This window comes from Neltuma alba, unplaced genomic scaffold (assembly GCF_004799145.2).
Source record: "Neltuma alba isolate B1F8T4 unplaced genomic scaffold, ASM479914v2 tig00013249_pilon, whole genome shotgun sequence".
NCBI classification, from domain to species: domain Eukaryota; kingdom Viridiplantae; phylum Streptophyta; class Magnoliopsida; order Fabales; family Fabaceae; genus Neltuma; species Neltuma alba.
The window spans coordinates 300,885-328,514 of record NW_021637544.1 but is presented as its reverse complement, the minus strand read 5'-3'; the positions used below and the strand labels follow the sequence as shown (position 1 = coordinate 328,514).

The 27,630-nt window shown below is 38.0% G+C and overlaps 4 protein-coding genes across 6 annotated transcripts; 1 reads left to right on the top strand and 3 right to left on the bottom strand.

The window, feature by feature from the left end:
* Positions 1–3,086: 3,086 nt before the first annotated feature.
* Positions 3,087–4,852, bottom strand: LOC114735699 (uncharacterized). Of its 2 annotated transcripts, XM_028923414.1 has the most exons (3): positions 4,371–4,852; positions 4,035–4,280; positions 3,087–3,300 (listed from the first exon to the last, which is right to left on the bottom strand). In XM_028923414.1, the coding sequence occupies exons 1-3, from the start codon at positions 4,466–4,468 to the stop codon at positions 3,258–3,260; spliced, it is 387 nt and encodes a 128-aa protein (XP_028779247.1). In that variant the 5' UTR covers positions 4,469–4,852; the 3' UTR covers positions 3,087–3,257. The 2 variants fall into 2 exon arrangements, with proteins under 2 accessions (XP_028779247.1, XP_028779246.1); XM_028923413.1 differs by lacking the exon at positions 3,087–3,300 and having other exon boundaries at positions 3,828–4,280; positions 4,371–4,841.
* A 1,614-nt stretch (positions 4,853–6,466) lies between these two features.
* On the top strand, positions 6,467–9,845 carry LOC114735743 (probable protein phosphatase 2C 22). The gene is made up of 4 exons (XM_028923485.1): positions 6,467–7,069; positions 7,579–7,785; positions 8,191–8,402; positions 8,995–9,845. Exons 1-4 carry the CDS (start codon positions 6,917–6,919, stop codon positions 9,557–9,559), a joined length of 1,137 nt encoding a protein of 378 aa, XP_028779318.1. The 5' UTR covers positions 6,467–6,916; the 3' UTR covers positions 9,560–9,845.
* Positions 9,846–11,522: 1,677 nt separating this feature from the next.
* On the bottom strand, positions 11,523–18,783 carry LOC114735689 (pleiotropic drug resistance protein 1). The gene is made up of 24 exons (XM_028923403.1): positions 18,437–18,783; positions 18,222–18,342; positions 18,047–18,135; positions 17,856–17,940; positions 17,601–17,760; positions 17,428–17,504; positions 17,295–17,348; positions 17,118–17,208; positions 16,731–17,032; positions 16,333–16,614; positions 15,868–16,184; positions 15,619–15,779; positions 15,441–15,544; positions 15,125–15,281; positions 14,940–15,047; positions 14,693–14,850; positions 14,090–14,422; positions 13,689–13,979; positions 13,522–13,605; positions 13,287–13,420; positions 12,987–13,214; positions 12,726–12,897; positions 12,269–12,523; positions 11,523–12,193 (listed from the first exon to the last, which is right to left on the bottom strand). The coding sequence occupies exons 1-24, from the start codon at positions 18,781–18,783 to the stop codon at positions 11,936–11,938; spliced, it is 4,368 nt and encodes a 1,455-aa protein (XP_028779236.1). The 3' UTR covers positions 11,523–11,935.
* Positions 18,784–20,335: 1,552 nt separating this feature from the next.
* LOC114735690 (pleiotropic drug resistance protein 1-like) lies at positions 20,336–27,279 on the bottom strand. Of its 2 annotated transcripts, none has more exons than XM_028923404.1 (23): positions 26,376–27,279; positions 26,173–26,293; positions 25,989–26,077; positions 25,820–25,904; positions 25,573–25,732; positions 25,400–25,476; positions 25,236–25,289; positions 25,055–25,145; positions 24,675–24,976; positions 24,307–24,588; positions 23,911–24,227; positions 23,670–23,830; positions 23,465–23,568; positions 23,206–23,362; positions 23,022–23,129; positions 22,766–22,929; positions 22,344–22,676; positions 21,965–22,255; positions 21,791–21,874; positions 21,557–21,690; positions 21,239–21,466; positions 20,728–21,154; positions 20,336–20,643 (listed from the first exon to the last, which is right to left on the bottom strand). In XM_028923404.1, the coding sequence occupies exons 1-23, from the start codon at positions 26,693–26,695 to the stop codon at positions 20,386–20,388; spliced, it is 4,347 nt and encodes a 1,448-aa protein (XP_028779237.1). In that variant the 5' UTR covers positions 26,696–27,279; the 3' UTR covers positions 20,336–20,385. The 2 variants fall into 2 exon arrangements, with proteins under 2 accessions (XP_028779237.1, XP_028779238.1); XM_028923405.1 differs by having other exon boundaries at positions 26,173–26,298; positions 26,376–26,437.
* Positions 27,280–27,630: the final 351 nt, after the last annotated feature.

The window sequence follows — 27,630 nt, the reverse complement described above, 5'->3', positions numbered from 1 at the left end:
AGGTTGCGAGTTTTGTTGTATTGTAAAACACAGAATTGGAACTGCCTCGGTGACGCGGATCATCAGGGTTAGAAAGACGGGAACAACGTTTGTTTATTACGCTAATTCGATAGCACGTGGCATCCTATACACATATATGTCGGTTTTGGGGATTGCATTGTTAATTAACGAAGAATAATACCATCGGAGTTGGCAAGAAATGACAAAACGAAGAATAATAGGAACACGTCATTATCCGTCCATTATTGCTTTTCAAACCCAGGATTCGATTCGCCCGTATTTACATAATTGGGAAGGGTACAAAGCTTCAAACGATCCCTTAGCATTCTGAAACCATTGGGCACACGTGCTTCTTTCTAGGAGGAGGTCCTTTTGATTTGTAATGTTCACTGGCGTCCACTTATTATATATATAATTAAGAGATGCATCATACATATGTGTCTAGAGTGTAATATTAATTTAATAATTACCGGAAAAATACAACTCTAGAGAGTCCTCGCATTATCGGCAGGATGCCTCCATATTTTTTTTTTTTTGGGGCCAACCTCCATGTCTTGATATTAGAGAATACCAATCTAATTCCAAGCCGCTCACTTGTTCTATTTGTTTTCAGATTTTAAATAATGATATGAATCTTTATATGAAATTTAGTTGAGAATTGAAAATAGAAGAACAAAGAGACACGTAGATTATTTATTAGAAAATATATTGATGTGGGGAGGGGGTGTTAATAAAATAGAACAGCCAATCTATACATACAATGTGTTTATTGAATCCTAGATGAGTGATTAGTTTTGATATTAAATATAAAATGTCAGTTCACATTTTGCCTCTCATATATTTATCATTTTGTTTTCAACTTAATTTACTTAACTTATAAAATAATATGTAATCTAATGTAATATGTATATGGTTGTTTTAGAAGGATTATATCGTATTTATTTATTATAATAAACTAATTTGTCTTTTTTTTTTTAATTTCAGCAAATATTAATATGACAGTGAATGGATGCTAGGATCCACAGCAACAGGGCATTGGATTCACTTTCGCCATTAAAATCTAATTAACATAAATGGAGAGGAAAAGAAAGCATTTTTTTTTTTTTATAAACACAAATACTCTCTCTCTCTCTCTCTCTCTTGGTGAAGAACACAAATATTCTCTTACAGGGGCACGAAGCGCTGCTAAATATTAAATATGAACACCTGTTCCAAACACGCGTGCTCACTTTTCTTACCCATACACACAACCTGGTGATGTGATATAATGGATCCCTGGTTGATATGTTATTCGAACCTTGCAATGATATATATATATGTAAATATATATATTTATATTAAGCATTAGAACATACAAGACATTTATATATATCCACACATAATATCAAATTTATAAATTAAGATTCAATGGGAAACTAGTGAGACCTCTGAGGCGGACGTACTATACACGTACGCCTCCTGGGTACATTTGAACACCTAATTGCCTGTGTCTGCTTTTTTCTGGTTAATGAAGTACCATGTAATACTGAGTCCAAAAAAAAAAAGAAGTACCATGTAATACTACTCATCCTCCAATATTAAATGCAAAAAGGACAATAACAAAAAAAAAAACTAAAATTTTGTAAATATAAAATAAAAAATTGTTAATAAAAAATTGTTATTATTTGCAAATTTAAACTTGTTCGATACTAAATAAAGTTGAATTACCAAGTCTGATTTGGGATTTGTAATTTTCAGTTTTTTTTTGTCATTCTTCCAATGTAAAACTTATTTTACATTATAAAATGAGTATTGTATTTAAAAACAGAAGGAAATATGATTTTTACCAGGGAGAATACGACGGTGACACAACATATACAACCTTTTCCTGTCAAGTTTTACTGTCTCAGCCATCAACAAGCCATCCGTTGGTTTGAAGGAACAACACATTGCCGTCTTTGTGTTGCATAGATCCTCCATGGCCCATGCAGTGCATGGAAAAAGAGGGGGAAGAAGAGATGTTGCGAGAAACGAGTCCTTTTGGTCGTGTCGGTGAAGTCAGTTTTATTAAATGTCAAACGTAAATGGTTCAAAGGAAGGTGGGATGGGACTGGGGTGCGGAGGTGATGGGATGATGTCAGCTGAGCGTCACACCTGCAAGTCACGTGGCACGGACTCAGCAACAGGGGAGGGATCTGTGGGCGCGTGGAAAAAGCAGTGGGGTGGGTCCCAGGGAGAAAGACCAAAAGGAACTTGACAGCGGGAGAGAGTGCCGTTTAATTTCCCCACATCCAGATTTCCGTTAATAATACCGGCTATTATTATTAATATAAGAATTTATTTGATTTTTATTTTAATTCTAAATATAAAATTTTAATTTTTTTATATTTATTATTATTTTTAAAGTAATCCTTATAATAATAGTAGTTTTAATTAATATACTTCATCAACAAGGATATTTGAAAAAGATAATACTTATTTATTACAATTAATTAATTTTAACTAATCTTTTTAATTTATTAAAATTAATCAACTAGTTTTATATTAAAAATGAGAGATAATAGAATCACGGCTTAGATATTCGGTAGTGGCGCTTGGTGTTGGGGTGCTGCTTGGGTGGAATCCATGGGGCAGTAGGGCTGGCTCGCCTGCTGGCACAAGATCTTCAATTGAGTAGCAAAGCCCAGTGTTTCTACGGTTAAGGAGCGTACCACATTTTTGCCAATCTCGCTTCATACATGCATACGTACTAAGATTTAGTTTCTGTGTGTGTCTGGCATTATGGCTTCAAGCTTCAACCCCAACATCCATTGTTCCACTCATAATCTCTGCTTCAAACTTCCTCTCCACCACAAGAAGAAACCAGCGAAAGCTGGGAGCTATTCCTAGATTCATGTCTAATTCTCTACCAGTTGTTGTCCCTGGGAAACCTAAATGAAAAGAAAAGATGATTGCCTGCTGCTGGTTAATCTCTATAAACAAGCCACGTCCCTACCTGCAAGGCTACACTAGGGACGCCCCTCCAACTAACACTCTGCCTCCCCCCTGCAATTTATAACAGTCACCTGTGCCACCTTCTCATGATTTTTTTCAACGCTAACTGCATCTCCCACTAACAACAGCCACAACATTAATAAACCGCTTTTGTACAGCATCATAGGATTTCCTTTCCTAAATGAATGATTTAGAGGAACATGTTGGAGTTCAAGGTTCATATTAGAAACAATATTACAGCCTCTTGTCTCCCATTCTTAGGTAAGTGACCAGAAATTTAGCTTTCAATTACTGTGTATGGAGCAAACTTTGGTGGAAATTATCCACCCACTGCCATACGTACCGCACGAAAAAAATTACTCTCTGAGGCTGACGAAGCATATTTTTTGTCTCGAAAATATTTACAAATTACTTGCTAACATCTATTAAACATATTTAAATCAGCCACTTAAATGTTATAATAATATCACACCCAAAAATATGCGACCCAAATCCAGCGTACTGTTCGGTTGGAGAGTAGGACTCCTGCGCTTAAATTTTGGGCTTCATTAGTTTAATCTGGGAGGCGACGGGTAATTGGGCCTGTCTTCAGTAAGCCCATTTGAAATATATTGGGGCCGCAGTCCTCTCTCCAATCATAACCACAGAGCCCATAAGACAGTTAGAAAGAGCTGTGTGATCATAAAACGCGGCGTCTAAAATATCAGTTTGTACTACAATGTACTACTACCATCACCAACTAACGTAATTCCAATTCAGTACTGCAGTGGTGCGTGCGATCATTTTACCCCGAAAATGTCGGGATTTTATTATTAAAAAAAGAAGAAGAAGAAGAAGAGATTGGGAAATTTGAATAAGAATAATATCTTATTTGATCATGAAGTCTGTATCCATAATGGTAAGAATATTTTTGATTGATGATATGGTATGTACAAGTGAACATGACCTCTGCATTTACATAGCGCGTTGATTGTTACAGGGAGAAGCATCCGGTCTTGATCTGAGCGGAGGCAGAAAGGGGCGGAGCAATCTTGGAGCTGGTGGATCGGACAGACTCATACCTCCGGCGAGCGGCAGGCCTTGGGAGATTCTCCGGCACGACGGTTTCCCAGGAGTTGTGACGCCAGGAGGGGCAGGCCCTCTTCTCGCTCCACTTGGCGGCGGCGGCGGCGGGAACTGGCAGATGCAGAGCAAGGGCAAACTCCGTTTCAGGGGCAGTCACCGAATTTCCGAGTTGAAGTCCGATGAGAGTGCAAGCCATTTTCATCATAATGCATTGGCTTCTCCAGCTCCCTTCATCTTTGACCCTTCATTTCCAAGACGTAGTCGTTAAGAAACATAAATAAAAGACAAGTAGGAATTGCAAAGAGAAGGAGGAAAAAAAAGGGAAGACATACAGAGGAAGCTGAGGGGGTGGCTTAACGGGGATACAAGTGTTGAGAGATGGGTTTGAAGTTGGAGGAGGAGGGAGATTAAGGCAGCAAGTGGTTCTCATGATGCAAGACTCAAAGAAAGATTCTTAATTCAGGTTGTGTAATGTAAAATGCAATAAAGTGACAGGGGAAGAAAATGGAATAAGCAAAAAGGGAGAGAGAAATATATGTAGAAGTTAGGGAGGATTGAAGTTTGCTTGCCGTCTATGCAGCAATTAGGGCAATGAGACGTGTACCCTTTAAACATTAATTCACATTATTAGAACAGGTCGCGAATCCAGTCTCCATCTACCGCCTCCGTCCAAACGCCACCAGAAAAGTTCCATATTTCCACCACAAAATATCTCTACTTCTTCTTCTTCTTCTTTTCCTCCTTTTCTTCAGGGAGGACGAAGAAAATTCGGACTGCGGATCGATTTGATTGGTTTTTTTATTTTATTTTATTAATTATGATATACTACTCCGCTCTTCTTGGTATAAGAGTTTCTTTGACTTTTATTTTAGTCCTAAATACAAGACTTTAATTTATATTGTCTCTCGTATTTATATATATTTTTTCAAGACAGTCCTTATAGTAATAATAGTTCTAACCAATACATTTGATTAGTAATAAAATTTTAGAAAAGACAATGTCTATTTATTACAAACAACTAACTTAACTATTTTTTTTAATCTATTCAAATTAGCCAACTAGTTTTCTTTAAACCAGAAGCTAGTAATATCATTAGAATAAATTACATTAAATTATGTCCATGTGTGTTGTGCCTCTACTCATCGTTATGACGTATGGGACGTGTCCTATTGGGCTTTTTTTTGGGTTCAATTACAGGAGTAGTATTCAATAAAAAATAAACGGGCCCGTCATGAGTGGAATAGTAAAGCCTAGTGGCAACTTAGATTAGTTGTCCTTTTTGTACCCCCCAAAAAAAAAAAGATAAGTTGTCCTTCACCTTTTCGTCGCGAGGTTATGTAATTAACTGGCACTGTTTACTCCAGGATTCGTGGAGCGTACTGTCCCTCGTCGACACCCACTCACCGCCACAAATGGAAAACTTAACCAACCTTCCCAGCTGGTAATGAATCGGGCTGCTTTTGTGAATTAATTGCAAGCTCATAAATTTCCTGAGTAAGTGTGATTTGAACCTCACAGCCTGATCCAGCTCATTTAATAATCTTTCCCTTAAATAACATTAATCAGATGATAAGTTGAACCAATATGAGAAATCAACATGCCGGCCAAAAAAAAGAAAGAAAGAAATCAATATGTATGACAAACCTTTTCCGAAGTTCGCAAAATGAATTCCAAAATCACTGAATCCAATAACTGACATACGGAACAAATATAAAATTAATTTATAAGTACGATTAGAAAACATAATTAGACAGGAAACATCACAAAACTGGCCGGTGAATCCAAGGGAAAGTAACATAAAACACATCAACACTCAATTATTAAAATCTGATGGGACGAAAATCGGGCAAGGTGTGTTGACAAAGTTTCAGGTCTTGATTGGAGTGCCACTGTATGTCCTTAATAAAAAGATAAAAGTTATTTAATGTAAAAATTAGATAACTAATTTGAATAATTATTAAGCTAATTATTTGTAACAAATCATACATGTGTGTTGATTTTTCTCAATTACTCATATTTAATTATATACATTGAAATTATATTGAGGTGAAGATACTTCACAATTAATAGGATATTTTTAAGACGCATTATAAATTGAGGAGATGAAATTGACTGAAATCTTATATTTAAGATTCTAATTAGCTCTTATATTTAGAATAAGTAGTAGTTAACAAAATAAAATAAAACATGTGAGGATAACTAAAAAGAATAGAACACGTGAGGATGAGTTTTGACTTTATTTGTACTGTTTCTTTACTTGATATAATATAATAATGATATCTGAAAATATAAGGCAAGTTTTTTTTAGTACTGCAACATTTTTTGTTGTGTTCTTTTGGCCAACGTGTTGCAATATCTAACCTTAGCTTTTATAGCAGAAAAGAGCTGGCGAAAGGTGTTCCGTTGCACTGACCACGACGTCGTTATGAATTTTCCGTCACGTGTAACCCTACCGACTCTCCTTGCGAATCGCCTATATTCTTTCCACCTCTCGGTGGTAGCTCACCGCCCAGTCGCAACGATTTCTTCGCCTGTCGTATCCAAGCCCTGATTCTTGCTACCTCGCCGCATTCTGAAAGCAACTTTGTTGGGCCACTTCTCTCCCGGAAATCTCCGCTGCCAACATATAGTTTCGGCTTCTTATCCCGCTACCCCATTTTCATATAAAAAACCCTAAATTTTCGCTTTTTGCACGTCGGTTTTTGGCTGTGCAACTGCTCCGTAGTTCGCCTTTAAGTGGGCATACCTGCGTTCGATTCGCAACTGAGTCAACCTAGAAAGTCAGTCATTGGATCGATGAATTGTTGGAATCTCTGTTCCTAGCATTGAAAGGTGAGATTTGGTGGTTTGTGGTGCGGGGATCTTATGGTTGACAACAATGGAGGAGAATGAACAGCATAAAAGTAGTGAACTCAGGAGTTCCGGCGAGAGTCGTCCTCCGAATCCGTTCGCTGCTGAATACCGACAATGCCCCAATACCGACCGTGGGGCGGCACCAAGTAGGAGGTCCCTTGTTCGGCATCCTTCTCTTGTAAGTTTCAGCAACAAACTTGTCTTCATTGCTCCTGAGAAATGGGTCCTACCCACGTTTACTGTGCCAATGGTGTTGATGATGTAGTAGCGTGTTTTTTTTGGGGGGGGGGGGGGGAATAAGTTGGTCTTCTCTAATTATTTCTCAGCTCATCATTTGATTCGAATTTCGAAGTGTTGGACTAAAATAAATTTAATGGAATCTGTAAAGAATGATGGTGGGATAGAGAATAGCGTAATGCGGAAGAAGTAAAATAAAGCTGAGCGTAATCTCATCCCCCCTCCCTCAATGGTTTCGGGATCTAATTGCTTGCTTAACATTTGTTGAGTGGGACGGGAATTTTGGTGGCCAACTGAAAATTTACTTTGTTGCCTGGGCTTCTTAACAATATCATTGATAAAATGAGTGATACTACTAACATTATTTCTGGTGGCCGTCTCTCTTTCACTTTTCCAATAATTGGATGCGTGTCCTTTGTTGTTCCTGAAATTTTATGGGAAATTGAGCAGATGAAGACAAAGGTGTCTGAAGTATCTGCTGAGCCAGAACCTGTTATTGAAGATTGCAAGTCTGAGTTCCTACCAAACCTTCGTTCTGGAGGATGTGGTGATATTGGGTTCCGTTCAAGCATGGAAGACGTGTATTTGTGCGTGGACAACTTTTTGCCGAATTATGGACCCAATAACCGCATAGATGGACCCAGTGCATTTTATGGGGTATTTTTCTATTATTGGCACATTAAATAACTAGCTCATGGCAGTGATTATATTGCCTGTGGTTTTTATGAATTGCAATGTTTTTTCCTGTGTGTCACATTCCAATCTTTGTAGCTTAATAATTTGACTTGCATGTTTTTCCTGTCATCCTAATATCCCTGTTAGTTTCTTTTCTACTCGTATCCCACTCATTCTGAGTTACTTTCGGAATTTCTTGGGAAATTGTAGTTTAAGTCGTCTTCACCAGGGTTATTATTTGCTTTTCATATGGAACAGTTTATGACTACACATTTATACACACTATCGCTGGTCTCTACAATTTAACTTTTGACAAGTATTAAAAGTCACGTTTGTCCTGGCATTTGTTAGCAAAAAATAATCAAATATTCTATATGGGTTGATCAGGTATTCGATGGACATGGTGGCAAGCATGCTGCTGACTTTGCTTGTCATCATTTGCCGAAGTTCATTGGTGAGGATGAAAGCTTTCCAAGTGATATTGAAAGGATTGTTGCGTCAGCATTTTTGCAGACAGACAATGCCTTTGCTGAGGCCTGCTCTCTTGATGCTGACCTTGCCTCTGGCACCACTGCTCTGGCTGCTCTTGTCATTGGAAGGTTAAGGTTTTGATGTTCATTATCGTTTTTGAAACATTGCTAACAATATTTTATTTCGTTTCCTTTGAGCTAGTTATCTGATTGGACATGAGATGAGTAGCATGATGCACAGATTCTAAGTGTTTTTCTTTTAAAAGTAAATTGGGTCAAACCATATGGCTTCTGGAAAAGCAATTGCAATCTATTTCACCTTCTCTTGATGTTTGTGAAGCTTGATTTTAAGAAAGAAAAGGCAAGTCCAGCTTGGAAGTTATTTTGTAAATGCAACCATATTAGTCCCTCATACGGAATCAGACAATTTTATTATGAAGGCTGAATGACTGAACTTCTAATCTTTTTATGGGTTTAGTCTTCGTTGTTTGAAGTATTAAATATCTCAAACAAATTTACTAGTATTCTCTTTATCACGAGTCTAAATTCCTTTGGACTCTCGACTAATGTGGGGGTTCAGGGACATTTTGATCTACCACTCAATTGGTTGGGTATTGTAAATTTTCTACACTTCCCCAAATAAAAATGAAGTGACAGTATGACTCATCGCCAGCCTCATGCCTTTGATATGTCGCATGTTGATTGTAGTTTCTGATTGCAGGTTGCTGTTGGTGGCAAATGCGGGAGATTGTCGAGCAGTGCTGTGTCGCCGTGGAAAAGCTATTGAAATGTCAAGGGATCACAAACCGACACATAGCAAAGAGTTGAAGCGCATCAAGGCATCGGGGGGTTATGTGTATGATGGGTATCTCAACGGACAGCTCAATGTGGCACGCGCTCTGGGTGATTGGCACATAAAAGGAATGAAAGTCAGTGATGGCGGACCTCTCAGTGCAGAGCCTGAACTAATGACCACAAATCTGACTGAAGAGGATGAATTTCTCATCATGGGCTGTGATGGGATTTGGGATGTTTTCAGGAGCCAAAATGCTGTGGATTTTGCCAGGCGAAGGCTTCAGGAGCATAATGATCCAGCCAGGTGTAGTAAGGATTTGGTTGATGAGGCTTTGAAGAGAAAGAGTGGGGACAATCTAGCAGTGGTTGTGGTTTGCTTTCAGCAGCAGCCTCCAGCTAACTTGGTGGCACCGCGCTCCAGAGTGCAGAGGAGCTTCTCTGCTGAAGGCTTGAGAGAGTTGCAAAGCCTCCTGGATAGTTTTGGTAACTGATTTGGTGCAAGTCCTTTCTTCTTCCTTGGATTTCCTTTGTACCTCATAAGATTCATCTGTAGGATTAGACCGAGAGAACCTTAACTGTAACATAGGCGGCATCCAGTCCACATTTATTTAGTCTTGTTATTTTGGTGTTTGACAGTGAAATTTTTGGCATTGGGTACTTTTTTTTTTTTGCCTCGTCTCCAAAGGCCTGTCGAGAATAACATGTGCCAACAAAATCCCTAGTGCTATGATTCCTTACTGATTTGAATATGGGCAATGCATGTATGTGCTTTCGTTATGGGATTTGTTGTCCGCTTTGACTGGCGCTTATAATTATTTATAGTAGCCGTTTAACGTTGGGGTTGAAAAACAATGGATGCAATGTTTGCTTCATTTAGAAATTAAAAACAGAGAGGACTTCATCGAGTCTTTTTGAGAAAGCTAAAATATTGTATCGGGAAAGTTATTCTTATCTAAGCTAAAATATGTAAAATTCCCTGAACTATTTTGAATAAGTTTTCAAATTTTCTGTAATTAAAATTACCGTCAAACGTAAATGACTTTTGTCATTTCAAAATTTTTATATATTTTTAATATATATCATGTTATTTAGAAGGTAACATGTAATTTTAAATATTTTTCAGATACTTAAAAATTATTTAAAATATTCATTTAGTAATTATATAAAAACTGTTTTATCATTTTGTACAATAATTGAACATTTTTGCAAAAACAATACTCCTCCGGTCCTTAATATAAGACCCATTTAACTAATTTGATTAGATTAAAGAAGTTAGGTAAATTAGTTAATTATGCGAAAAGTGACACATTTTTCCTAAAACACCATAATCATCTTTCTTAATACCCTCTCTTCCTATTCTACTTGATTATGGTTGGGGGAGTATCCATAGGAGTAATTTAGAGAAAATTAAAAAATATAAGAAATGAGTCTTATATTTAGGATCAAAACCAACTTAAGAATTAGGTCCTATATTAAAAACTGGAGGAGTAGTAATTAAATATTTTGGTAAGGCACAGGGGACATATTTTTACCGATCATGAATAATATCTCGAAACAAATTTGTTGAAAGAATTAAAATACATTCTTATAGAATATTAACTCTATTCCTTAATATAAAAATTAAATAATTAATTTATAGAATATTAACTTTAGTCTTTATATTAAGAAAATTAATTAAGTTGGTTATTTACCATAATTACAGCTAGCCTTCCTAAACTATATTATTTAATCATGCATGAGAATATCTTTTGGTTAAATTTTTTTTATAATTAATAAAAATATGTGAAAATTTTAAATAAAAACCCCAAATATGTGAAATTACGATTTGGGATTCTTAATTTGAAAAATAGCAAATAAAGGTCCTGTCTCATATTGCAGATATAAAATCTTGGTGAAATGTTTGAAATGTCCCCTAGCCAAATGACAAGTTGACTATGAGAAATGACAAATTCACTTTAGCGAATGATAACTTCAATAAACCAAATTACAATTTGGTTGAGGGTGTGCCAACTGACAATGGAAAATGACAAGTTCATTTTAGCAAATGATAACTTCAGTAAACCAAATCATAATTTGACTGAAGGCATTTCAGATATTTCACCAAAATTTTATATTTGCAATGTATATCGTAAAATCACTTTTGAAACCATGGTCTGGTTTCTATCCAAACACCCCCTAAATTTAACTTCCCTAGCTAATTTTTATATTGATGATCACTACAAAATACTACCTCCAGTTTTTAGTATAATTAAAAAAATTAGTTAAGTTAGTTATTTATAATAAATAGGTGTTATCTTTTCTAAAATATCCTTACTAATCAAATGTAGTGACTAGAACTACTATTATTACAAATTTTTTTAAAAAAATAATTAAATATAAAAAATAAAATAAATTAGAGTTTTATATTTAAAACTAAAATAAAAAATGAAAAATATTAAAGATATTAAAGACGGAGGCAGTAACAATGATCCATCGTCAATTTTCTTTTTAAAACGGAATCTTTCAGTCTTTCCAAAGCCGATTACTGCGTCAGATAAATGATTCTGTTTCTTTTGAAACTGAAAATATGGATACTAAAGCTCAGGAATTTTGGATGATTCTATTTGTCAATTCAAGCTTCTGTCGAACATGCACTTTAGCGATGAATTAAAAATCAAATGATTCCTTTCAGATGTTGAGATCAGGATCTTATCCACTCGCGGAAGTGCAAACGCCGTTAAATTAAATCTTCCATGCTCAATAGCGATTTAGACTTGAATAAGGGAGGGATTTCCGATGCGAAATGACTACCTTCACGGGCATTGATTGGCGTTTTGGACCATATCAGCTTCGAGGGACAAATGTGAACCATAGTTTGACTATTTTTATCACCTTCTTTGGAAGTTCAATGCTTTGATGCCGAAGACGAAAGTGAGTGCGAAGAAGACTGAGAAACCAGCCACCACAACTGCAACGACTCCCAAGAATTCATGTTTAAACCCGAAGTAACTCCTCACAAATTCTTCTACTGTTTGGCCGCTCTCTAGTTTATCCTTTTCATCTCCGTATTGGGAAGTAATCAATCCATATAAGGTCCACGCAACTGGGCAAATCCAATAGTACCACTTCCACCATATGGGGATTCTCTGTTCCACACAACAACACAACATTTAGAAGTTAGTCTCATTCTGTGAAATGCATAGAATACGAGGGGAACTTACTGATAGGGGAATGACGAAGCCTGAGAATAGGTTCCATATTGCATAGAAGGCGCTTGCCAGTACGCCCGCAACGTGGGGGTTGGGAGTGATGGCCATGGTCATCATGCCATAGAATGTAAAGTATAAGAAGGTGAAGTACATGAAGAAGAGGTTCCACAAGAACTTGGATGTTTTCCACTCAAATCCCATCATGGCATATACTATAACCCCATATATCATAGTCTGAATCAAGATGTGGGGAAGCTCGATGATAACCTGCAAAAGCGAAAAGCTGAATTTGGGTTCACCAGTCACCACACATCATGCACGTATTAGTCAAGTTAGAAAAGAAGGAAACTATAGTTAAGTCATTAATGCAGTTTCTGTGGCAAATCTACCTTGGATTATGATTGCTGAACTCAAAATGGCTGCGTGTTTCAGATTTATTACTTGGTGAGTGGTGAAGACAGTAATTTACCTGTGCAAGAGCATAAGGCAAAGCGGAGTACATTCCAGCCGCTCTTTCTCTGTAGAAGACTGTTCTCTCAACAGCTATTAGAGGTTGCACTGAAGCAGCATTCTGTACTCCAATGAAGGTAACTGCAGCATACATTGACCCCATTGCATTGAAAAGGTCTTGATCTTTTCTCCTGTAATTTTTCATTTAGTTTGAAGTATTCGATTGCAAGTTTTGCATTTTATTTTCGCGCTTTAGTACTTCTATTGCATTTTCACATACCTTTGCAAGCCAATGCCCCAGAAAATTATCCCAAACAATACAGCAATGATTGTTGTAAACATGAGTCTCACTGCTGTATATGATGTGTTTCGCCAATATGATAAATGCTGTTTCCACAGGCAAGCCATAAATTGCGGGGAAAAAGGTTGTGCATACTTATTAGCAAAGTACAAGTCTTTTGAATCTTGGCGAGGTCTACTAAGCTCTTGGATCAATTGTTTGTTTCTCCTGCACTTGAAAGTATTAGTAACATATTCAAATTATTTAAGACATCATTATAGTGTCAGGTGAGAGTTTAACCGGTACAGTTCTGAGTTTCTGTACACATTTGTGAAGTTGACCCGAAGATTTGCCTCTGTTCCTGCTGACGTAACCTCCAACATCCAGGTTGCAGGATTATAACCATCTTTGATCGTGGGTATTCCGTGAATGGCCTTCAGAAATCATAAACTAAAATAAATATGCTAAAGTATAATAATAGCCTTGAATAACCTTTAGCAGTTAATATGTTTAATGTTACTTGTAGAAGACTCACCTCAAAGTATTGGATTAGTTGGGAACAATGGCGACCTAACGGACCAGCATATATCTGCTCTCCTCCCACTTTTAAAAGTAGTAGCTGAAAAGTTAGACGGAGATATAAATTGTTTTGTAATAGAGTATCCAAAACATAATTGTTTGTTAATGATAAGGATTTTTCACCTCGTCAAAGGCATCGAATATATCAATACTTGGTTGGTGGATGGTGCAAACTACTGTACGTCCTGTGTCCACAGTGTTCCTCACAGTTCTCATCACAATTGCAGCCGCTCTGGCATCAAGTCCAGAGGTTGGCTCATCCATGAATATTATTGAAGGGTTGGCTACAAGTTCAACTGCAATTGTAAGCCTCTTGCGCTGTTCAGTCGAAAGTCCAGTCTCGCCTGGCAACCCAACAAGTGCTTCTCTTAATGAAGTAAGCTCCACAAGCTCCATAACTTCCTCAATGAACATCTGCATCTCAAAAGGAGGAGTTATAGGTATGAGATTTCAACGCTTTTGATTTAGAACCTAATTTGAGAATATTTACACTGCACTTCAAACCATTAAATCACCCAAATTACCTTTCTAGTTGAAGAATCAACATCAGGGGCTAATCGAAGCCACGCAGAATATAGTAAAGATTCATACACGGTGACATAAGGTGAGTGAATATCAAATTGTTCACAATATCCTGATATTCTAGCAAATGTTTCTTGTCTTTTTGGGTACCCAGATATTGTGATGTTTCCTTCAATATATCCACCAGTTTTTCTTCCGGCTAGAACATCCATTAGAGTAGTCTTCCCAGCACCACTTACACCCATCAAAGCTGTTAATACTCCAGGCCGAAAAGCTCCACTAACACCTTTCAGGAGTTCAAGACGAGTCTCAAAAACTCCTTGATTCTTCATTTCCTGTGATCAGAATAACTAGAGTCAAAAGATTGGAGAGTTTATAATTTCTTGATTTTTTACTCTAATTTAATCTTTGTTTCGAAGTCAGGAATATTTTAATGATTAGGATCATGAAAAAGGAAGCCTTCAGCTTGCCAGTAGTAGGTGTAGTGCAGTTAAAGGAAAAATGAAGCTGGGAAAAAGCGTGAAATAAAACACACCAAAAAAAAAAAAGCCTTCAGATACAGTAAATAACAGGGTTACAATATTGACGGAAAGTAAGTAAGGTACCTGGGGCATGTCCACAGAATATCTGATCTCATCAAAAGTGAGGGATAGAGGTTGAAAGGGGAGAACCATACCCCGCTTTCCACTTCTACTAGCTCTTTTATCATTAATGCTACTAGAAAATGACCTTCTCGATCGGCTTGCTTCTTCAATATTTGGTTCTGAATTTAATGAGTCATCACGTTATGACTTTCACATATCAGACTTCAGGCTACAAACAGAGGCCCTAACCTAAAGCTCAAGGACTCACCAGTAGAGCTCTTTCCTTTTGATGATTGTTCAATTAGTTCTGAATATCCGGAAGAATTTCTCTCCATCAATTTGTCTTGGGATAGCCCTGCTTGAGCCTTTCTGAATGCTATATTAGCAACACAAGCAATTGTTAGAATAAAAGTCAAAGTTCACATTCCAAAAGAACTTGAAGATGATACTTACGGCTGAGATATTGCAAAGCCAACGTGTAGAGGAAGTTGAATAGGAAGGCATAACCAATCAAAGCTCCTGTTCCAATCCAATACCAGTAAGCTTGTGGGAAAAAACCTCGAGCTTTCAGCACCATAACTCCCAATGTTTCATTCCTATCATCTATAACCTGCGACAGAAATACATTCACCAAATTATATCCTTAATGCCTCTTCCAAGAATTCATGTATTATAAATATCTACTTGCGTACATGTATACATATACCTACGGAAAAACACAAACACAGACGTATACGTATATTAAAATTAAACAGGAAAAAGAAAAAACCTTTCTCCAACTATGCCCGAGAAATTCATTGACGGCAATAGCATTCTGCGCGTACATGAGTGGCGAGGACCAGTAGCCCCACAGGAACCATTTGTGCACATCCTCTGATGCAAAAGGAATAGGTTTATGAATCGTGGTGTCATAAAATTTTTTTATAGTTGCATTGCCATTGTATTACCTCGTGAAATCACAAATCCTCCCAAAACCATGATGACAAGTAAAGCGAACGACCCAGCAGTGTTTGCAACTACTATATCCCTTCCTAATGCCGCTATCAATCGAAATAGTGCAGATGCCATCTGGTTAAGGCACAAGAGTAGCAGGAACTGTTTCAAAAACCTGGCAGTGAAAGTTCTCTTTAGATTCAGAAACCAATGATAAAAAATTCAGTTTCGGATATATATATATTTTTAAATCTTCTTCTTACCTTATAATATTTGGATCAAAGCCGATGACATAATAACTGATTGCTTCCCAAATGGCAACTTCTACCAGGCTGAATGGTATTTTGAGGATCCATGGTGGTAGAGAGTAGGCCCACGAAGGATAGAAATGAAGGTTTCTTTGCTTGTAGAAGACGGGAAGTTTCATGATCGTCATGTTTAGCTCTGATATTCCATTGAACATAGCTACAATGATTGCGAAGAACAGAGCACCCATATAAGTGCCTCCATCCGCAACAGTTTGTTTACGCATCTTAGTTCGAAGAAACAACGTTGATGTCGTGATCGCTAGGTAGCTAAGCTGAAATGAAGGAAGAGCACATATATAAGTACTTTTTCCCTTAACATGTTTGGGTCCTGGGCATGATAGCGTTTATAGGTTTAAATTATTTTATAGGTTTCAATTAATTGGATTGTAAGGATGTAATTAATGCTCTAGTTTTACTCACTAAGGTCAGTTTGAATATGTAGACAAATGAATTTCTCTTCATGAGCAAAAATTCTCTGCTAAGACAAGCTCTCAACAGCTCCTTCTTGCCAACACCATATTTTTTTGTGCTCAAGGAAGCCGGGTGGCATTTGGTCTTGTCAAAAGGATTGGCTAGTTCTTCTCCAAGTGCATGGCCTACGTGAAATGACTGGAAGGCTTCAACAAAATCCTTGACAGTAACGAAACTGTAAGGTTCATCTTTACGTGCCCAGTACTGCCACTGATCTTTCCTTGATGTCACCTGGTTCACCCCACAATAATGAAACGCTTTAAATTATTAAAAAAATAAAAAAGAAAAACAAGAAGTGTAAAGGTTGTAAATGTCAAGAAGGAAGACTATGCGATTCACAGTCATACTTCTTGTAAGAAATCAGCAACTCCTTTTCTTTCAGGACATTTGAAACCCATAGATTCAAAGAAGTCAAGTACTTTCTCTCTGGGACCATGGTACACAATTTGCCCATCCGTGAGAAGTATTATATCGTCAAATAGCTCATAAGTCTCTGGTGCTGGCTGTAGGAGAGAAACAAGTGCGGTTCCATTGAGAATGTGGATTGATTGCCGGATTGAGTTGATAATTTGAAAAGTTGTTGAGCTGTCCAAACCAGTTGATATCTCATCCATGAATAACACTCTTACAGGTCCTACCAGCATCTCCCCTAAGCATCATTCACCACAATTTTTTTCATGAATCAACCTGGTGGAAAAACCCTAATTCAGATTTTAAAATAGTCATCGATCTACCTGTTGTAACTCGCTTTTTCTGTCCACCTGAGATACCTCTTATCATTCCATCTCCTACCATAATATCAGCACATAATTCAAGTCCCAAAATCTGCATTATTTTAGAGGGCAAAACATAAAAACCTTTATTTTCAGAACTTTCCTTTATCTGCTATGACTTGTGGACTTGATGAGTACCTTCAGAATGTAATCAGTGACCACACTTGTTTCCTGCCCTTCTAATGCTGCCGCCTGCAGAGTTTAGAGGCACCAAATATGAAGGAAATCAGCACGAAATCTCTCTCTCTCTCTCAAAAAATCTTTTTCTCACCTTCATGTAGGCATCGATATCAGGGTCAGGTTTGATCTTTGCTTCCTTCTCTCTTCTAAGGAGCTCTGCTAGCATCTCTGTAGGGTTGTGATTAAGAAAACTATGATTAAGAGCTGTTTAGGTCTGTTTTAATCTAGTTCAACGTTTGTCATGTTCCAAGTGATTCAACTAACCATAGTTCTGTCCAACCCCTTGACATCTGGCAGAGAAAGAAAGTGTTTCTCTCACAGTCATTTCTCCAATATGGATATCATCTTGGCTGATATAAGCTGATGTCCTCTGTGGTACAAACTCCTCCAGCCCGTGACCGTTATATGTCACTCTCCCAGAATACTGAGGTTTCATCACTAATCAAATTAGATGTTCAACTGAACAATTCCTTAACAGGCAGCCCTTTTAATTATGACAGCTAAAGTTGGTTTCCTTACTTTTAAATCCTTACTGAGTTTTCCAGCCAGGGCCAATAGCAAAGTAGTCTTTCCAGAGCCGGGGGGCCCTAAAAGCAATGTCATTCTGCAAAAATATCATACCCAGTAAAGAAGGAATAATCTGAATGGAGGGTGTGCAATGAATGCCTGCTCTTTCGTTTACAAAAAGAAGAAATGGAACTTGAACTCACCTTTGAGGCTTGATGATTCCGCTAACATTCTGAAGAATACGCAGTGGTTTCTTTGGACTCGGAATGATGTGGAGATAATTTAGGAATTCCTTGATAAAGAAATAGGGCATTGAGTTTGTACTCAGACAAAAAACATCAACAAGTCAGAAACATAGTATGGATCGTACTGAAATACCTCTAAGACATTCACAAAGAAGTTGAACATTGTGGGCAACGCTCTGCTTCCAACGTAGACGTCTGCCTCCACATTTATATGCTCAAATCGAACTTCAATTGTTGGAATCTCAAGTCCAACTCTGAGCAAATGAACAAACACCATGTGAAATTTAAACTCATCTTTGACTATGACTTTAAGACACAAGAATAAAACCGGCAAATCACTACACTCACCGGTCCATGCGCTTCTTAAGTTTCAACAAAAACTGTTCATTATCTTCTTCCGCTAATTTCAAGAGTCTATCCAACAGAATCTTTCTCTCCGTTAATCCCAGCTTCTTGATATCGATTTCTTTAGCGTTACCTTCATCATTAGTGAGTATGCTTCTCCTTATGCGCAGGTACGTAGGAAGTCTCTCTATTGCTGCCCACTTAAGAGCTTCTTCATCATCTTCACGAGCAGAGGTTGAGAACAGTTCCATGCTATTACTCCTCCAGACTTTAGAACCATTGGTGCGTAGGCTCTCAGCTCTAGTTATTTCACGTAAACTATTAACTCTGGACACTTCGTTCTTCTCCATTGATTTGGTTCAAACTCGAACTAAAGATTTCAACGATCCAAAAGTTTCAGGGGATAATGTTTCTACTCGTTTTCATGTCAAAAGGAGGTGGAATAGCTTCTGGCCTTCTCCTGCATCAAACAATAACCATGCTTGGTGTCTTCAATCACAGACAGATACACAGCTATTCTTATTTCCTTGTGGAGCGAGATTCAGACATGTGCATGAAGAACCTTTAGCATGTCGAGCATGTTCTGTCAAAAACTTAGTGGGGAATCCACTAATGTTAAACGGCATAAAAATGGGACATCTCTTTCTGAATGACTGCTGAAAAAAGAAATATTTTTTTTTAGTTTTTAAAATAAATAACAAGAATAGAGATTGTTGAGTCATAGCTGTTAAGATATTTATAATTATAATTGTAATGCCCATTACAAAATACCAAATTGGACTAATAATAGTTGAACAAAGGATGGCCGGCAACAAAATGTACTACAATTCAATTACACATATTCCTCTTCCTTTTTCTTTTTTAATAGAAACTGTATTCAACAAAGTCAAGTCAGCACAGCAAACGAATTACACATATTTTAGCCCCATGATACCCACCGCGGGCTAACACGACACTATCATTTTAATCGGATGAGTTTGATATAGGGGTCTGTTGGTTTGGTGGTTGAAGTCATAGCCAAAAAAAAAAAAAAAAAAAGAGTTGGTGGCTGATTGTGAACTGATTGAGTGTTTAATGAGAAAATTATTAAATTCGAAGACGAAATTAATGAGACTTATAAGTAAATTATGCTGGAAATGACCTTTAAATACGTCAGCATGACCTGTTGAGTTACGTGTACTGTTTGTAATTTTTTTTTCCAATTCAATAATTCAATTAACATATATTTCGACAAATACGCAGTTTTTCCTTCTTGGCCATTCAATTTTAGTTGGATAGATAGAGATGAAAATATAAATGATTAATATCTCTTCCCAGCTCCCGAATTGACTCCTAGGGCTGCGCTTCAGCCTTACCCCTTTTTCAAATGAGTTGAAAATTTTAAGTAGGTTGTGGAGTGTCAGCATCACTTGTTGAATCGTTTTGATACTACAAAATCAATAAAAGCATCACATACGACAGTATGAAAATGATATAAGAAAACAAATATTAAAAAAATGAAAATTAAATATGTATTTTTAATTCATTGGTGGGATCCTCAGTAGATACATGGTGGACCTTTTTATAAAAATAAATAGGAGGAGCGGGGATCCAGTAATCATTAGAAAACATGGCAAATGGTAGGTGTACCATACAAAGAAGAAAATGTGGAGGGACAAACGACAACCTCGCCGACGTGTGTTCCACGTTTCCATTACTTTCATAGGATGCCTCTGCATTTTCTTAAAGCTTTCTTTCTTTTTCTCTCCTTTTGCCATCCAATGCCTCGCTTTTCAAACCTTGTGTAATCATCCTACCACCGTAGTTGACAGCAACGCAGAAGCTTTTGGAAAGACAGTTGTTGAAGGAGACCATTTCCAGAAATTACAACCAAAGTTCACTACTTTTTTGTATTTTTTTTTTAATGTATGTGTATGTGTACAGAATCATTAAGTTTCACGAGCTACGAATCTCTATCTCTTTTGGAAATTAAATGCCTTGATTGAGAAGGCAAAGATAAGTCCAAACAACACTGAAATGCCGGCAACCACTATGGCAACTATGCCTAGAAAATCATGCCTGTACCCAAAATAATTCCTCAAAAACTCTTCCACTGTCTCTCCAGATTCCATTTTGTCCTTCACATCTCCAAACTGTGAGGCAAACAATCCATACAGGGTCCAAGAAACTGGACAAATCCAGTAGTACCATCTCCACCATACCGGAATCCTCTGTTTCACCACAAAATTTAACCTTTGTAAGTCACATGGTCTCTGTTAAAACGAAGCAAAAGGGGCAGCAATGAAGGTACTTACAGTTCGGGGAATGACGAACCCTGAGAAAAGGTTCCACATTAAGTAGAAGCCAAAGGAAAGTATAGCAGCAATGTTGTGATCGGGTGTCATGGCCACAGCCATCATTCCATAGAAGGTGAAGTATAGGAAGGTGAAGAACATGAAGAAGAGGTACCAGAAGAACTTGGCGACAGTCCATTCAAATCCAATCATGGCGTATACTATGACCCCATATATGGCAGCTTGTATGAAAATGTATGGGATCTCGATGGCAACTTGTCCAAATGCATATGGCAAAGCAGAGTACATTCCTGCTGCTTTCTCTCTGTAAAACACTGTCCTCTCAATGGCCACCACTGGTTGTACTGATGAAGCATTCTGCACCCCAATAAACAGAATTGCAGCGTACATTGATCCCATTGCATTGAAAAGATCTTGTTGCTTTTGCCTGAATTAGTTGAAAAGTTAAAGTGATAACTATAGTGAATGGCAAATGTGGTTGTACTAGATTGTCAGGTATTGTAGTAAGTACCTTTTGGAGCCAATGTCCCAGAATATGGTTCCGAAAAGTAAAGCAATGACTGTTGTGAAGAAAATTCTCACTGCAGTATATGGCGGATTTCGCCAATATGACAGATGTTGTTTCCAAAGGCAAGCCTTACACTGACTAAAGAATGATTGTGAGTACTTTGTTGGGAAGTACAAGTCAGAAGAACCTGGTGGAGCTATGCTTAGTTCTCTGATCATGTCCTTGTTTCTCCTGAATGCAAGTAGTTGTGTTAGTCAACCACAAAAGTTCTCATACTGTATGACGATATGCGTTTTGCTCTTAAATTTGATAAGTACGTACCTATACAGGTCAGAGTTCTTGTATACTTCAGCGAAGTTTACTTGAAGTGAAGTTTCTTGTGCATCTGAGGTGATCTCCAACATCCACGTGGCAGGATTATAGCCATTCTTTATTTTGGGAACCCCGTTAATTCCCTACATCAAATCAGGCACACCTTACAGTATCGTTAAACTGACTGTGACTTCCACAAGTTTGCATGTTTATTATTCGTTTAAGTTGGTACTGAGTACTGACCTCAAGGTAATTGATAAGATGAGAACAATGCTGGCCTAGAGGTCCTGCGTAAATTTCCTCGCCTCCCCTTTTCAACAGAAGTAGCTATATTGACGCAACAACATGAATTAATACTAGAATTTTTTTTGGTAAGAATTGGGGAAGAAAGGGAGGCAAAAAAGAAGAGACCTTTACCTCGTCAAAAGCATCAAATATATCTATGCTAGGTTGGTGGATTGTACAAACTACAGTTCGTCCTGTGTCTACAGTACTTCTGACTGTCCTCATTACTATAGCTGCCGCTCGAGCATCAAGGCCAGAGGTCGGTTCATCCATGAATATAATAGATGGGTTGGCTACAAGTTCAACTGCAATTGTTAGTCTCTTGCGTTGTTCTGTAGACAGACCATTTACTCCAGGTAATCCAACAAGTGCTTCTCTCAGTGACTTTAACTCCACCAATTCCATTACTTCTTCAACAAACATCTGCAATCAATCAATAGGATTTCTAAGAATTGAGTTTAATTTCGAAAGAGAAAGAAACCCTTGGAAAACCAAAGAGGCTTTTAATTACCATTTTGGTGGCAGCATCAACCTCAGGGGGTAAGCGAAGCCATGCGGAGTAAACCAAAGACTCATAAACTGTGACATGAGGAGAGTGAATATCATTTTGCTCGCAATATCCTGATATGCGAGCAAAAGTCTCCTGCTTTTTGGGGTAACCTGAAATGGAAATAGACCCCTCAATATGTCCAGTTGTTTTTCGTCCTGCCAACACATCCATTAAAGTTGTTTTTCCAGCTCCACTTATGCCCATGAGTGCTGTAAGAACTCCTGGCCTAAATGCTCCAGTAACACCCTTCAATATTTCAAGTCTATCCTCAGTAATGCCTTGTGCTTTCATCTCCTGCAAAAACATGCATGGCAGTTTTTTTTTTTTTTAATGCAGTTGTACTCTTTATCGTAAAAGGGTCTTTTTGAAGTAAAATGTGGTACCTCTGGCATGTCCACGGCATATCTAATTTCGTCAAAAGTCATACAAAGAGGAGTAAAAGGAAGAACCATCCCACGTTTCCTCTTGTGATCTGCTTCGCTAACATTACCTACTCTTGCAGATAGCGTTCTGGATGACATACTTCTTCGACTTTCATTCCCTTTTTCTGCATTTTGTGATCATATGTATCATCTTAAACATAATGAAAATAATAAATAAAATGGAGAAGTTGGTGAATATTGAACTTTGTGACCCTACCAGATGACCTTTGTTGTGTTGATGACAGTTCAATGACCTGTCCGTTTCTGCTAGCATTTTTCTCAGTCAAGTCCTCTTTTGATATTACTGCTTGAGGTTTTTCAAATGCTGCAGAAAATTGATTCAACCATTAGCTCATTGAATCAGTATTAACTATTAAAATGTATTTGTAGAGGATCCTTACGGTCAAGATAGTGCAAGGCCAAAGCGAAAAGGAAATTGAATAGGAACATGTAACCAATGGAAGCTCCTACTCCAATCCAATACCAGTATGCTTGAGGGAAGAGTCCACGTGACTTGAGCACCTGTACTCCTAATGGCTCTGTTGAATTAGGAGGAACCTATAACAGCCAAAAAAAAAGACAGTATTCATCTATCATCAGACGTTGACCATAACCTCTTATTCTTTCGTTTACGTCATTGAGTCAGATTTTGTTGCTTACATGTGCCCAGCTGTTTCCGAGGAATTCATTCACAGCTAGAGCATTCTGACCATACATCATGGGTGAGAACCAGTAACCCCATAACCACCACTTCTTCACGTCATCTGAAGGAAATAAACGCATCTTTGTCATATTTTGAGAGAAGGGGAGAAAATGAGAACGATTAAGCATGCCTCTTTGAGATTAAATTGCAGTATCAGTTCACCTCTTGCAAGGATAAATCCACCCATCACCATAATCGCAAGCAAAGAGAATGACCCAAAAGTGTTTGCGACGATTAAGTTCCTCCCAACTGCTCCCATGAATCGAAAAAGCCCAGATGCCATTTGGTTGATACACAGGAGCAAAAAGAACTGTTTGAAGAACCTGCAATGATAATTCTTTGAGCAGAAATCTAGGTGCAATATCAGAAGGCTTAGGCATTTCAATTGTTACATTTTACTCACCTTTCGATGTTTGGATCAAAGCCTATAACATAATAAGTCAACACCACCCAAACGGCAACTTCTACTAAGGTGATAGGAATCTTAAGGATCCATGTAGGCAATGCGTATGCCCAAGATGGATAGAACAGAAGGTCTCTTTGCTTATAGAAGACAGGGAGTTTTGCAATGGTCATGGATAGCTCCGAAAATCCATTAAACATAATCATAATGAGTACGAAGAACAGAGCTCCCATGTAGATGCCGCCATCTGCTATTGTGTCCCGATGCATCGTAGTTCGTAGAAATAGTGTCATTGTTATGAGAGCCATCACAATCAGCTGAAACATACGAATCAATCATTGATCAAGTTGAAATAACACTATTGACTAATTCTTAAGTTTCAACTACAGGACTTACTTGCTGTGTTTTGAAAATATAGACAAAGGAATTCCTCTTCATGAGCAAAAATTCTCTGGATATGCAGGCTTTTAGTAGTTCCTTCTTGCTAACGCCGTACTTCTTCTTGCTTAAAGCAGCAGGGTGGCCCTTGGACTTGTCAAACGGAGTAGCAAGTTCGTCACCAAGCTTTCGACCAATGTGAAACGACTGAAATGCATCAACAAATTCTTTAACGGTGACAAAGGCATATGGCTCATCTTTATTTGCCCAGTACTGTTCTTGATCTTTCCTTGAAGTCACCTATCACAAACATGAACGGACAGGAGTTTGATACGATGTCTTTAAGATGAACAAGAAGAGAACAATTGAGTGAAACTGGGAATTACTTCTTGTAAAAAGTCTGCTACTCCTTTCCTCTCCGGGCATTTGAAGCCCATGCATGCAAAGAACTCGAGCACATTTTCCCGTGGACCTTGATAGACGATGTGTCCATCAGAGAGGAGAATTATATCATCAAATTGTTCATAGGTTTCTGGTGCTGGCTGAAGAAGAGAGACGACGGCGGTTCCATTCAAGATGTGGATTGATTGTCTCAGAGAATTCACCATTTGGAATGTGGTCGAACTATCCAAACCAGTTGATATCTCATCCATAAAAAGTGCTCTTGCCGGTCCAACCAGCATCTCACCTGTGATTTACTCATCATCAATCTCAATGAATCAGATTGCTAAATGGTTTAACAAGACAAGTGGAATTTGTGCCTTACCTGTTGTGACTCTCTTTTTTTGCCCACCTGAAATTCCCCGAATCATGTCATCTCCTACTAGCGTATCAGCGCATAGTTCTAGCCCCAAAATCTTCCGCATGTTGAAAACAGGAAGAACTAAGTTTGTGCCCAAGGAAAGTTACAATCATCTCACAAATTTGAATTTAATTTCATCTGGTACCTTCATAATATAATCTGTAACCACATTGGTTTCTTGGCCTTCTAGTGCTGCCGCCTGAAAATTAATTGAGTTCAGATGCATACACAAATCAGATATTCTTGGGGACTGAATTTGCAGGGGGGGAGGCGGGGGGAAGAAAGAGAAATCTACTTTAAGGTTGTCACCTTCATATAAATATCAAGATCAGGATCTGGCTTAATATTCGCTGCCTTCTCTCTTCTTGATAATTCCGCCAGCATCTCTGCAAGTCCCTCAAGAACAAAACAATTCAATCAATGTTCAAAAAACATCATCAGTCGATGTTCAGACAAGGTTGACAATGAGGTTTCTCACTTACCATAACGACTTCCTATCCCTTGACACCTTGCTGAGAAAGCCAATGTTTCTCTCACTGTCATTTCTCCTATATGGAGATCATGTTGACTTATGTACGCTGATGTTCTCTGAGGTACGAACTCATCCATGCCATACCCGTTGTACGTAACTCGCCCAGAAAACTGTGTTCACAGCAACAAAAATTGGATTGTGAGGGTGAAGTGGATTCTGAAACAAGCAGGGAAATTTTCAGTTTCTATTTGTCTTACTTTGAGATCTTTAGCCAGTCTTCCAGCCAGTGCAAGAAGTAATGTGGTCTTTCCAGAGCTTGGAGGCCCCAAGAGCAATGTCATTCTACAGAAACCAGACCAGGTTATTTTGAAAATTACCAAGTTTCTGACGAATCATGTATGGAAATTTCAGAGGCTACCCTCTTACCTTCTAGGCTTGATGATCCCACTAACATCATGAAGAATTGTGAATGACTTCTTTCTACTGGGAAGAAGATGCAAAGAGTTGAAGAAACCCTTTGGAAAAACACAGCAAATGTTCACATGGTAACTGGTAAGCATAATCTGCCTTTTTATAGAGAACTTTTAAGAACATTGTGATGTGTGATTACCTCTAACATGTTAACACAGAAGTTGAAGATTGTGGGCAACGCTCTGCTTCCTACATGAGCTTCTGCTTCCACGTTCAGATGATCGAAATGAACCTCAATTGTAGGAAAATCAAGCCCAACTCTGCACTTTCCGGAATAAGAAGTCATATAGGCAGACATGATACCAAGAGTATAGAAGACCTGAGAAGAAACATATCACTTACCGGTCAATGCGGTCTCTGAGCTTCAGCAAGAACCTTTCATTATCTTCCTCAGCAATCTTGACTAGTCTCTCCACCAGCTTCTTCCTCTGCAATGGGCCGAGTTTGTTTATATCAATCTCTTGAGGTTGACCTTCGGATTCAGCGAGAATGCCCCTTGTCATGCGCAGATACGTTGGAAGCTTCTCAATTGCAGCCCATTTAAGGTCTTCTTCATCATCATCCCTGCGTGAAGACCCAGAAAATACATCTGCGGGATTGCTTCTCCAGATGCTTGAGCTGCCTATACGTGCACTGGCCACTCTCATGTCACCACCTTCCATTTTCTGTGATCTGTTCTGCAGTGTGGTTTCAATGAACTAGGCAAAACCCACCGAGATTTTATCTGGTTTTCATGTGAAGAAACTCATCAAGCTTGGATCTTTAACAACACAGACTCCTGAAATGGCCTCATCCTCGCACTGGACTGTTCAAGAATGAGACAGAAGAACGGAAATGGCGTTTTTCTGATTAATGGTTCATGGTACTTCAAGGGATGAGGATATGTTATTTATATTGCTTCATGTTCTCGAATATTCAACTTAGTTGTTCCATGTAAATTTTCTGATTTGGCAGCGCCACATTTCTTTATTCCGCCACCACCAACACGTAGCGAACAAACATATAAACTAGTTTCGATCTTGAATATGCCAAGCTACGAAAGCAGCGTCCCCCAAAATCATTAGAAAATCACGGAAATTAAAAGAAATCCCGGCCGTTTCTTCTCGTTGGTATTGCCATTCTCCTTCAAATTTAAAAACTGCAGGCTAATACGTCAACAAAAACTTCAACATCACAAGCCTCGTCTCTTTCTAGCTCAAGTGGGACTGGTGAACTGAAGTTGAAGTCTATATCCTGAAATCAATCTTCTGTTCAAAAATCAGAATATACCTCACAAAACTGACTTGTAATGCAAACATGATAGAAATAGTTCCTTTCAAGTTAAAAAGAATATCTGACACGAAGCACAGTGTAAACTGTAAAGCGATATTGTTCATTAGAAAAATGGATACGGTCAAGGTAAATTATATTTAGATATTTTGTAGTAATAAATTAATTGTATATGAAGAAGATGATGTGATTCGTGAGGATTAATAAGTACGTTGATAGTTGAGTAGACACATCACAGGTGCATCGTTCTGAAATGGCAGAAACATTAAATAATGGGTGAATTAAATATTTAAAATTAGAAAGCAGAGAGGCCGAGAGATTTGGAGTT

Coding starts and splice junctions, on each gene's coding strand:
- LOC114735699 (XM_028923413.1), bottom strand. CDS start 4,468: ATGAGAACCACTTGCTGCCTTAATCTCCCTCCTCCTCCAACTTCAAAC. Junction 4,281..4,370: donor CCACCCCCTCAGCTTCCTCT/GTATGTCTTCCC, acceptor TTGGAAATGAAG/GGTCAAAGATGAAGGGAGCT.
- LOC114735689 (XM_028923403.1), bottom strand. CDS start 18,783: ATGGAGAAGAACGAAGTGTCCAGAGTTAATAGTTTACGTGAAATAACT. Junction 15,282..15,440: donor TCGGGCATAGTTGGAGAAAG/GTTTTTTCTTTT, acceptor TTTCTGTCGCAG/GTTATAGATGATAGGAATGA. Junction 12,194..12,268: donor GCTTCGTCATTCCCCTATCA/GTAAGTTCCCCT, acceptor TGTGTGGAACAG/AGAATCCCCATATGGTGGAA.
- LOC114735743 (XM_028923485.1), top strand. CDS start 6,917: ATGGAGGAGAATGAACAGCATAAAAGTAGTGAACTCAGGAGTTCCGGC. Junction 7,786..8,190: donor GACCCAGTGCATTTTATGGG/GTATTTTTCTAT, acceptor TGGGTTGATCAG/GTATTCGATGGACATGGTGG. Junction 8,403..8,994: donor GCTGCTCTTGTCATTGGAAG/GTTAAGGTTTTG, acceptor TTCTGATTGCAG/GTTGCTGTTGGTGGCAAATG.
- LOC114735690 (XM_028923404.1), bottom strand. CDS start 26,695: ATGGAAGGTGGTGACATGAGAGTGGCCAGTGCACGTATAGGCAGCTCA. Junction 25,733..25,819: donor GACTGGCTAAAGATCTCAAA/GTAAGACAAATA, acceptor CTGTGAACACAG/TTTTCTGGGCGAGTTACGTA. Junction 21,467..21,556: donor AAGAACTCTGACCTGTATAG/GTACGTACTTAT, acceptor ACTTGCATTCAG/GAGAAACAAGGACATGATCA.